The 12,246-nt window shown below is 36.6% G+C and overlaps 2 protein-coding genes across 3 annotated transcripts in view; one reads left to right on the forward strand and one right to left on the reverse strand.

Annotated features, from left to right (window-relative positions):
- The window catches only part of ern1 (endoplasmic reticulum to nucleus signaling 1), a 72,486-nt gene that overhangs the window by 6,347 nt on the left and 53,893 nt on the right, over positions 1–12,246 (forward strand). For both annotated transcript variants that reach the window (XM_082185055.1, XM_082185056.1), the window contains exons 2-5: positions 523–643; positions 7,101–7,134; positions 8,190–8,262; positions 8,497–8,569. In XM_082185055.1, coding sequence (XP_082041181.1) covers positions 523–643; positions 7,101–7,134; positions 8,190–8,262; positions 8,497–8,569 — 301 coding nt within the window. The remainder of the gene's footprint in view (positions 1–522; positions 644–7,100; positions 7,135–8,189; positions 8,263–8,496; positions 8,570–12,246) is intronic.
- On the reverse strand, positions 9,218–10,683 carry LOC309476984 (E3 SUMO-protein ligase ZBED1-like; the record flags this gene model as incomplete). Its single annotated transcript, XM_082140134.1, has 2 exons — positions 9,828–10,683; positions 9,218–9,610 (listed from the first exon to the last, which is right to left on the reverse strand). Exons 1-2 carry the CDS (start codon positions 10,344–10,346, stop codon positions 9,218–9,220), a joined length of 912 nt encoding a protein of 303 aa, XP_081996260.1. The 5' UTR covers positions 10,347–10,683.

The raw sequence follows: 12,246 nt of genomic DNA on the forward strand, positions 1-12,246 counted from the left end.
TGATATTTGTTTTTACTGACCTTTACAAGTTTGATTAAACCATCAAAATATGAGGGAAATATTTTCTATTTTGTAAAATATTTTAAATATGAGAGAAGAACAAAACACTAAACTTGTTTTTCTGACAATATTATTTGGCAAATAAGGAAAACTACAGCTACAGGTTTTATTCTGCTATGCAATTGTTTTTTTTTTAAATGCACATAAACTAAAAAAACTCATACATAATGAGTTATTAATATTCCATTTGTTCTCTCTTGTGTTTTTTGCATGTGTTCATAGCTCTTTGTATGACAGCCTGGCCAAAAATGATGTTTTAATTATCACCACAGATAAAACCATTGACCTCAAGCACATCTACGCAATATGCTTACAAAATCTTCAACAGATGTTTAGTAATATTTGAATTAAGGGTGAAGCTGTCGATCTCCTAGGCCAGACATCACTTTTGGCCACTTCTGTTTTTAAGAAAGTTGTAAAGAATAAGAAAAGTGATAAGTGTGTGTGTGTGTGTGTGCGCAGGGCTCCTGCATCAGCAGTACGGTGTCTGTGCCCGAGGGTCTGCTCTTCGTGTCCACGCTGGACGGGAGCTTTCACGCCGTCAGCAAGAGATCTGGAACCATCAAGTGGACCCTGAAAGAAGGTACGCATAATCATACGCGTTAGTTTTAAAGGTGCAGTCTGTAAGATTGACAGCTAGTGGTGGAAATAGGTACTGCAGTCTAGGGATGGCTCGATACCACAATTTGGGTTTCGGTACGATACCAGAACCTAATACCTCGGTATCGATACTAAATCGATACCACAGGTGACAAATAACCGGCCTCAAAATTTAAGTGAATTGAAACTATTTTATTAAAAAACACTGCTTGAAACTCTGCAGTACCGAATATGCAAACAAAAAGTATCAAAATGTAAAAAATAAAAAATAAATTAAAAAAAAACAGTCAGGGAACATACAGTAGCCTAGGTTAAATTTTGATTTTGGAAAGAAAAGAAAAAACCTGAAATGATACAATTAAAATAGGTTAATATCTATAATAATAAATTAATATAGAATAATGAAATGACATGTTAACCATTAGCTGTCAACAGAGAATTATCAACATTTATAGCATTTATTCATCTTGGTTTGAGTACTGTTTGGGTTCATATTAGTTTAATGCATTGCATAAAGTAGGCTAATGTTAACATGCTAAACATGTATTAGTATATTTAAATAATAATAACTGATTGATCTAGATCAGGGGTCTCCAACCTTTTTTCATTTGAGAGCTACTTTTTAAAAATGAATGTGGCCGAGAGCTACTCATGTAATGCAATACTTAAATATCTTAAATAATGTCTCATAACTCTCATATTAAAAACTATGCTAACTGTTTTAGACCTAAAAGAGTTATTGTAGGCCTATATATGTCACCCTTAATTGTCAGAGATAAAAAAAATTTTTTAATTATACTGTAAAAACACATAATTATTGTTGATTTTATAGTGCATCATAACTTGAGATGAAATGGTATGAAAATGTAATTTCATGATTATAGTGACCAAAATGATCATGGTTATCAGAACCCTGTTCAAAAAGTACTAATACTACACAATAAAATTAATTCACCAAGTTTTATGTCGAAAACCAGCAAATAACAAATAAACATAGCATCAATATGCACTTTTTGTTTAAATTTTTTTTAAATAATAACATTAAAAATGATGGCCAAATTTGTAAGGAGTGTCTTGCAACATATCTACTAACATGTACAAGTTCAAATAAAGTTTTGACAAAAAAGTTTTTATAAAAAGATAAACCTCGCATATGTCAGCCTTTAAATCATTTTTATGAAAAGAATGAGTCAAAAGAGATAAATTGCTGACATTTACAATGCACATTAGCTTATCTTTTATTATTAATAGTAAAATTCGGTCCGATTTGCACGTGGCGTCTGTCGTTGCTAAGCAACCGTGCACTGCGCTCTCCACAAAGTCAACAACAAAGAAGTTTTAATAGCTAATGGATTTTCACCATCGAAAAACGCTTGCTGTAGCTCTGCTACTAGATTTATTTACGGAGAAGAAAAAAACACCCATAATGTTTGGGTGCACCCCCATCCTTCATGTTGACTCGCTGCGCCTGGAAAAAATGAGCGCATCGCTTCAATTATTTGAAATAACGAACTTGAGCGCGCAAAAGACGCGATATGTGAACGGCCCTTGGCGAGCTACCTCCAATCAGGCCACGAGCTACTGGTAGCTCGCGAGCGACGTGTTGGAGACCCCTGATCTAGATTAATACATGTTATAATACAGTTAGGTCAGGTTACCTAATGAATGTTGACAAATGTAGCTTAATTGTAAAGTGTTATTCTAACATTCATATTAGTAATATCCATATTACTACTATTACTCTTTCTCTCTCGGCTGATTCCTAGGGGTCGCCACACTAGCAATTTTACTAGCACTAATACTAAAATGAATATTACTAATCTCTTTATTCATTCAAATTCAATTAATATATGATTGTTTGAATGTGCAAAAATTATGAGACCTAAACTTCATTGGTTCTAGCGTGTCATGCAAGCACATTTGAGCTTTCGTGTTTACCGTATCATATTTAATTGATAAGCTCTTATGTATGTGCGCTGATCAGTGTTGTGAATAGAAGTCTAAATTAAATCAGTTGAATGATGCTCACCTGTCGATCTCTGAACTCTTTGAACAAGTCAGGATGAGCAAGTGACAAGTGCTTAGCCAGACTGTGTTACCTCCCGTGGCTAATTTAAAGCAGCGTTTGTAGAGTGGTGCATTGAGGTCTGTTGCTTCACCTTTCTCATTACTTTTGTAAGCAAAGTAATGCTATATTTCACTCCTACTGCTCTCTTTATTTATTAATTTCGGGCGTGTAGAATCATAGACAGTGTGTGTAGAATGAGCTTCATCTGTTTGATCCATCGTGTTCCTCCGTTGTCACGTTTGCCGGTTTTGCGTGACCCGCGTCAGTTTGGGTAGCGCACTGCCGCCTAGCGGTGAACTTCGAAACAGCAGCGCATCAAATACCGAATTGAGCAAAATTATGATATTGTACCGTTTGAAATATAATATATACCGGTATTTTTGCAGTACCGGTATACCGCGCATCCCTACTGCAGTCCAAAGTCACAATATCGGAGATCGTTATTTCCCCGCCTCCTCAGACTCGACGCTCACACAGGTCGCCAGTTTGAGCTCACGCAACAGGAACGAGCGCAATGGACAATGAAAATGTGCAAATTGGCAACGTGCAATATCACAGACCAAAACAATAACAAACATTCCAGCCTGGAAACGCACATTTCACAGTAAAATAACCGGCTGTAGAAGTGTTTTCCTGAGAAACGAGTATGTGAACTTATGTTTCCTCAATATATGCAAACATATTATGTTATTTTGATGCTTTAGTAGAGTGAAAAGGTTACAGACAGCACTTTTAAACGCAGGTCGATCATGAGTTCAGATCACAGTGAAAGTAGTGAAAGTGAAACACCAGCAAAAACTGTAAAACTGTTATCAGTGTTTCTCAATGTTTTTGACTTAAAGGCCGTGCTTGACTTAGCCTATGCTGTTGTCTTTGAGCGTGAGAGTTCATTAACATGCGGTGTCTATGGCAGATGCGCAAAGAAAGCACATTATAACAGTGGAAACAACTTAAAGTACTCCGTCATTTATGGTCACACAGATATGAGTTAGACGTCATTCGAAACTGTAAAAGGTCTGTTTTTTTATTTGTGAACACTGACAAAACATTGTGCTTTTGTAAAATAAAGAAAACAACCAGGTTATGTAAATCAGAATATGATAGAGTCCGTGTTTTACCCAAACCCATAAGACTTTTGTTCTTCTTCGAAACATAAATTAAGATTTTTTTGTTAATTGAAACCTGAGAGATTTCTGTCTCTCCAATGAAAGTCTCCAAAACTTTCACATATCAAAAAGACATTGTAAAAGTAATCCATATGAATCGAGCAGTTTAATCCAAGTTTTCTGAAGAGACTCGATCACTTTATATGATGAACAGATTAAATTTAGGCTTTTGATCATATATATATATATATATAAACATTGACTGACAGTCACACATAGAGCACATTAAATAAGGTTTGTAAACCAGTGAGGTTTGCTCTCGCGTCTCACACAAACACACCTAAGCTTCCACAAAAACCAGTTCGGGTTTGTTTTTGCATGTAACGCACGGTTGAGCTTCTGTGTTTAACCACATTTAAAGATCTGTGTGTGTGTGTGTGCTGATCAAAGTGAATAAGAGCATACATTCAATCTGTTCATCATATATATATATATATATATAAATCGCTTCTCTTCAAAATACTTGAGTAAAGCATTTGATTCATATGGATTACTTTTATGATCTCATGTGGAAAACAATATTAAAAGAATATTTTATTTGTGTTCTGAAGATGAACGGAAGTCTTATGGGTTTGGAAAAAAATTACAGAATTTTTATTTTAACACTTTAAACTTTAAATACTTTTCCTAATTATTTTATATAGGACCTCATATTTAATTTAAAGACTAAATGCAATATTTGTACTTTAAAGGCATTCTGACACATTACAGGACCATTTAGTGAATACAAGAAGGTGTTTAAAAACCGCATAAAAACTAAGAAATTAACTTTTCCATTCATATACGATGAGAATTTGGCAGTTTTCACTTTGACTTGCTATTTGAATTGTTATATCTGTCGAGGGAAATATTAAAAGCATTAAGCAATTGTTTTCACTGCATTCATGACACAAGGTGGTATTCTGGGTTTTTCCCAGCATGCAGCTGGAATGATAGCAGGTTTCCTTACGCAATAATATTTTGAAACTCCTCCGTGCACAAACTGTGTGTCATCAAGGCCAGGCACGTCTGTTCAGCTCATTTCCTCTTGAAAAACAGCACATGAAGGTTTAATGCATGTTCTGCTGGTGTTTATTAACATGCATTGAGTGGAATCTTCCATCACTGGCTCTACTTTTCAATATTCACATGCATTTGATCCTATGGCTGTCTCTCAGAAACCTGATGCACAGGCTGAGCCGGTCAAACACGCAGGACGTTAGAGGCCGTTGCTCTACACACACACACACACACAGTGTGCAGTCGGACCTGATAGTCTGTGTTTAAGTGTGTTGTCATTGTGGTCCGGCTCTCACATGAGAGTACTAGACATTATTTTACAGTGTCCTTGTTACATGTTACATGTACTTACCGTAGTAATAACACTAAATTATGTATAATTACATGCAACTAACCCTCAACCAAACCCTAATCCTACCCTAACCCTATAGTAAGTACATGTAGTAGTTAATTAATATTACTCAGTACTTAAATATATGATTACACTGTAACAATGACACCTTAAAATAAAGTGTAACCGGCACTTTTATATTGCCAACACCAACACACAGGAATAAGACATTCAAGACCTTGATCGTTTTACTAAAGGTTACTATGTTAGCGTTAGAAATCGGCACTGACCAATCAGCATCCAGGAGTTTTATTTTTGCTGTTTCGTCTGTTTCATAAATTGGAGAGTTTTTGCTCCAAAAATATAATTTGATTAACTATATTTGAAGTGTGTAGCTGTGTTTCCATCCAAAGGTTCGAGTTTAACTAGGGAAGTACCAATATGAAAATTTTGTCTGATAACCGATGTTTCTTTATATCTGATAGCCGATAACTCATATATTGGCCGATAAATCGAAATCCAAGTTTTTATTTAATTTTTGAGAGCCTGATTACAAAAACAAAAGTCTCACCATTAAAAGCCATGTCCCAAACACACAATTAATGATGTTCTCATTATAATTTTATGTAGCCGATATTACAGACTTGTGTTACACTGAACTGTATTTTCAATCATATTTCAAGCAATTCAAATCCATCATGTTGAACAAGTGTCTCAGCTGAAGGAAATAATGCATTATTTATCGGCTTTAAGATATCGGACAATTTTTTTTATTTTTTTTTTTATACCGATATGTTGGCCGATATATCGTATATCCTTAAGTTTAACTTTCACACAAAATTGGAATATCGCATAAAAGTAGTGTTTCCTTCTCATGTGTTCAAGAGAACAAAATCGTCACTTCCTTGGAAATTGGCACAAAATATCTGTAATAAAAATAGAAGTTGCTGCAATCAAGGAAAGAAACTGTGGCTCTTTTTTCCTCCATCGTAAACGACGTAATGACTGAATAAAACGCAATAAACGCTGTCGTGTTCTCTTGCGTTCGGATGCTGGTGTTCGGGAACACAATCGTGTGAGACGGGAATTAAACCAAATCATTCTGATCACACATTTTGACTCCGGCGTTTCTGAACCACCAAACCAACATTTGAGATGCTACGATGCGATTGGTCCGCTGGCTACTTCAGTTATCCAGTCACAGCCTCTGATGAGTTTTTTGTTGTGCATCAAGAGATTTGTTCATCGTAGTTTATGCACGTCTTATCGGTTAAAACATTTATCCGCCTCAGTTGAGCACGTAAGGTTTTATGCACATCTTCAGAATTTCTGCGCATCTTTGCGTTTCCATACAGCGTTTTTAACGCGATCTCCAAAATGCACATAAAAATTGTTGGATGGAAACATAGCTACTGTAAAATAGTTAATATACACACACCTGTATCACTGAGATCTATATCAATCATTTTTACCAATCATTTGTTCATGCGTTATATCTAGTGGTCAACAGATACGGGTTTGTTTGTTTTTTACTGGGTTTGATGATGCTCATTGTGAAGTTGTTTGAGAGTATAACTAAACTGTGATTCCAGTGCCTTCTCAATTTTCCATTTGTGTTATTTGATGGGTTTGATTACTTTCTAAAATATGTGATAATAAAATAGAATTGTTGTTTATATGAAGGTCTTATATAATGGAGTAGATACTGGGAGGAGAAAGTGTTAATGGATTCATTTATGCAAATGGATTAATCTCTGTTAGGTTTGACACCCAACACTTAGTTTGCTTTGTATTGTCTTCATGTTTGCTCATCCCTTCATTTGCCTGTGATAAAGTTTATATCTCTTAACTGAAATGTCTCTCATTCCCAATGCAGATCCTGTTTTGCAAGTCCCGACGCACGTGTCAGAGTAAGCTTTCTTTCACCTATACCTGAGCGGTTGTGCATGTGGATCATTATAATGCTCCAAACCTGTATTTTTTTACACAGTTCATGTCCATACAATGACAGTTTATAGTGACCAATCTGAGTCTTTCATTAAAATTAGCTTTATACAAAATTAGGGATGCACGATATATCGGCCACCATATCGGTATCGGCCGATATTTGTTGATTTTTAATGTTATCGTTATCGACCCGATGAGAAAATGTTGATATATTAAAGAAGATAATTATGGATTACTTAGACACTTCCGATGCGCACTGTTCAACATGATGGTTTTAAATAGCTTGAAATATGATTGAAAGGAAAATACAGTAAAGGGCAACAGTCTGTAATATCGGCTACAAAAAATTATAATGAGAACATCACTTTCTCATAATTGTGTGTTTGGGACATGGATTTTAATGGTGAGACTTTGGTTCTTGTAATCAGGCTCTCAAAAACTGTATAAAAATTCATATTTAGATTTATCGGCCAATATATATCGGTTATCGGCTTTCAAATATAAAAATATATCGGTTATCGGCTTTCAAATATAAAGAATTATCGGTTATCGCCTTTCAAATATAAAGAATTATCGGTTATCGGCTTTCAAATATAAAGAGTTATCGGCTTTCAAATATAAATAAGTATCGGCTTTCAAATATAAATAAGTATCGGTTATCGGCTTTCAAATGTAAAGAATTATCGGTAATCGGCTTTCAAATGCAAAGAATTATCGGTTATCGGCTTTCAAATGTAAAAAATTATCGAATATCGGCTTTCAGATATAAATAATTATCGGTTATCGGCTTTCAAATGTAAATAATTATCGGTTATCGGCTTTCAAATATAAATAATTATCAGTTATCGGTATTGGCCAAAATGTTCATATCGGTGGATCCCTATACAGAATATATCATAAATAACATCATTCATACAAGTAATTTGTTCATGCATTATATCTAGTGGATACAGATACAGTTTTTTTTACAGGATATAAATCCTATCTGATATGAAAAGTGTTTGCTCTTGTTTCACAGGCCTGCGTTCCTCCCAGACCCAAACGATGGCAGTTTGTACTCTCTCGGAGGAAAGAACAACGAGGGTCTGACGGTGAGAGACCACTTCTTTCCGTTTCTCTTGAAGGACTTCCTCTTTCTCTGGAAGCTAACGGTGATATTTTTAGTAATGATAGTTTTAGAAATGAGCAATATCATTTTAAAAGTGAGACATCTGAGGTCAGTGGCAATAGTAGCACCCACACTAAATGAGTAGACTGCTTTTGCTGAAAGAAAAAGTTGCTCATCATATGTAATGTGTGTGTGTGTGTGTGTGTGTGTGTTGCAGAAACTGCCGTTCACCATTCCTGAGCTGGTCCAGGCGTCGCCCTGCCGCAGTTCTGATGGCATCTTATACATGGGTGAGAGACTCCTCCTGTTACTCTTATTCTGGCCCTCATGCTTAACATCAGTTCAGTTTGGTTTTGTAACTGGTATTTGCTAAGTCAAGCATTACTATAACTATAGCTTGTAGTTAGGACTAGAGATATTCATCACTAGATATTAAAGTCCCCCTGTGGTGAAAATCAAGCTTCTAATGTTGTTTATGTTGGAAGGGTGTCACGATTCTCCAAATCCTCGATTCGATTACATTTTCGATTCTAAAGTCACGGTTCGATTCGATTCTCGATTTAAAAATAAATAAATTTAAAGCACAAGCTATACCATTTTTAGACTTTTATGCAATATAATAATATCTGACATTTGTTCGCAATGTACCACACACTACATTGTCAAATTTAAAACGTTTATTAACAACATAATGTAACAACAATATATCTTCAGTCAATTGGAAACTTAAACAAAATAACCTGCCATCTAATTTCTCTTTTGTAACATGATGACATTCAATTTCACAAAAAAACTAAACAAAAAATGTGCAGTTTCAAGTTCTTGTTGAAAAGGAATATGAAAAGAGAACTGCTAAAATATTGCACAAATACTGTAAAAAATTGTCATCTTTTGTAACATGATGACATTCAAGTTCACAAAAAAAATGTTTTGCAGTTTCAAGTTCTTGAGAGGGCTGCTCTTTGAGCCGTCACAATGTCCCCAGCTGTTGAGAACACTCTTTCACTTGCCACACTTGTTGCTTGTACAGCAAGATAACGTTTGGCAAGCTTAGACAAATTTGGGTACTGGTGCTCATTATCTTTCCACCATTTCAGTGGATTTGAATCCACAGAAATTACTTTAACCATTTTGTATAGCTGAATCTCATCTTTCACAACATCAGGCCATGGTTTGGTTTCTGATGATGATGCAGTGGAGGCTGTGCTGAAAAAATCACCAAACAGTTCACTGAGTGCTGTTCTCTTTGTTGGGGGGCTGCCTCCGCTGGTTCCTTCAGTGTCTGTATCCTCTGCAGGGTTTTGGCTGGACCCTTCTCCTGAGGCATGAGACTGAAATACAAATACACGCACAAAACACTGTTGTTTAAGGTAATAAACAGGCAGAAATTATATTTAAGCGTGACAACAACAAACAGAAAGGCGGATATTGTGATTAGTCCTATTCATGAAATATTATGAATGTGAAATTATGTTTAAAAAAAACTACTTTAACTTTACTTTACAGAATAACATGGTTATTTCACCACATTAGCCTAGCATCACATACCTGTGTGGAGTGCTCTTGCAAGATTTTCTCCTCCAGACAATTGAAGATCTCATTCCGAGATATGTCATCCAGGTGGGGTAAAGTTTTAAACCTAGGATCCAAGGCAGTGCTCTCATTCAGGAACTGTTGAAGTATTGGGTCTGAATACCTTTCTTCAAAGTTTGCCACTATAGCAGATTTAACATCCTTTACAATTGTTGAATCTGTGTCACTGTGTTTCAAAGATGTCAGGATGGTGTGTTGCAGGGGCATGACCATAGACACAGTAGGCTGCTGTTCGGAACTCATCAAGGTTGTAACTGTTTTCAGGGGCTTCAGTACCTGACATACACCTTCCAGAACAGTCACATCATGATCAGAGAGGGTGATAAGGTCTTTAGCATTTTTTTTTATGTCTTTTTCTGCAAGTGCAGAATAGATAGCAGCTTGTTGCTCTAAATAGCGTGTGATCATGTCATAGCTGGAGTTCCACCTTGTAATGACATCTTGAACCAGCTTGTGAGGAGGAAGCTGAAGCATGTCTTGTTTTGACTTTAAGACAGCTGCTGCAGTGGTGCTCCTGTGGAAAAAAGTGACCACCCTCCTGACTCTGCCCAAAAGACGGGAAATCTGGTTTACTCCCAACCCCTTCTGGGAGGCCAGATTCACAGTGTGGGCAAAACATCCAATGTGTGGAGACAATCCAGCTGCATGTGTGGCATTGACAATGTTCTTTGCATTATCAGTTGTCACAGGAATTGTTGCATTTTGTCTGTTCAACTTCCATTCCAGTACCACTTCCCTCAGCACTTCTGCTAAATGTTCACTTGTGTGAGCTTCATATATGGGGCGAGTTTGAAGTACTGGATTTTGAATTTCCCAGTCATCATTAATGTAATGCGCTGTGACAGTCATGAAGCTCGGTGTTGCTCTGGAGGTCCAGCAATCTGTAGTCAAGGCAACTAAATGTGCACTGCTCAGACCTTCAATAATTTTCTCCTTTACATTATTGTACATGGAGGGTATCACCGTAGCTGTGAGATGCGTTCTACTTGGGATTTCGTAGCGCGGTTCTAGCACGCTAATTAAATGCCTAAAACCGGAGTTTTCCACCACTGAATAAGGTCGCATGTCCGCGGCTATAAATACTCCTAGCGCGCTTGTAATTGTCTTTGCACGTGTTGAGTTACTTGGAAGTTTTATTCCAAATGAAGACGGGAGAGTAGTTTGTGTTACACTTGTCGGTTTAACAGATAAATCTATGTTTTTGTGGTGCCTGCGGAGATGCCCTGCCATGTTAGTCGTGCTGCCGGTGGAATAATGTGGTATACGTACATAGCAGAGCTTGCAAACTGTGTTTTTTCTGTCAACAACACGAACGTTGTCAACATAGCTCACTGGAAATCCAAAATACTTCCACACCGGTGACTTCAGTGAAAGAGGAGGGGGTTCAAGTTCTGTCGACGTCTCTCTTGCGTCTGCAGTTGCCATGCTACCTTTTGGCTGGTTGTTGTAGCTGTTAGGTTGACTCGCAGCACTTCAACATGCGTGTTTTTTTAAATGTTTTTTTTCCGCTTGGCAAGCCGAGCTGACGTGACATGGGTGCGTGGCAGCATCGACGATTCCATTTTTTGATTCGATAATCGAGATTGAGCATGAATTTCGATCGATTTCGATTTAAAATCGAAATCGTGACACCCTTATTATGTAGTGTTTTTGATGTGCTTTAAGACAGTGTAAATTCATAAGTCGACACCATTGCTGAGTGTTGTCTCCTTAAAGGATTAGTTCACTTCAGAATTAAAATTTCCTGATAATTTAGTCTCCGCCACGTCATCCAAGATGTTCATGTCTTACTTTCTTCAGTTGAAAAGAAATGAAGGTTTTTGAGGAAAACGTTCCAGGATTTTTCTCCATATAGTGTCTTCAATGGGGTCAAACGGGTTGAAGGTCCAAATTACAGTTTCAAAGATCAAATCAAAACCCATTTACAAAAAAATTTAAGAAATAAAAGGTAAAACAACGATGTCGAACAATTTTGAAGTTGGAGGAGAAAATAAGATGGAGTTTTTTTAAACCGGAACACGCTTGACCTTTCAACCTGATTACGTTATGTGTGACGTCATGGACGTGCAAGACGAGCATTTGTGGTTAAAAAGTATATAAATGTTTATTTTATTTTATAAAATGGCGGATGGTTTGTCTAGATAAGACTCTTATTCCTCGGCTGGGATCGTGTCGAGACTTTGAAGCTGCACTGAAACTCACATTTGGACCTTCAACCCGTTGGACCCCATTGAAGTCACTATATGGAGGAACATCCTGGAACGTTTTCCTCAAAAAAAATAATTTCTTTTCGACTGAAGAAAGAAAGTCATGAACATCTTGGATGACGTGGCGGAGAGTAAATTATCAGGACATTTTAATTCTGAAGTGAACT

This window comes from Leuciscus leuciscus, assembly GCF_965113295.1.
Source record: "Leuciscus leuciscus genome assembly, chromosome: 1".
NCBI classification, from domain to species: Eukaryota; Metazoa; Chordata; class Actinopteri; order Cypriniformes; family Leuciscidae; genus Leuciscus; species Leuciscus leuciscus.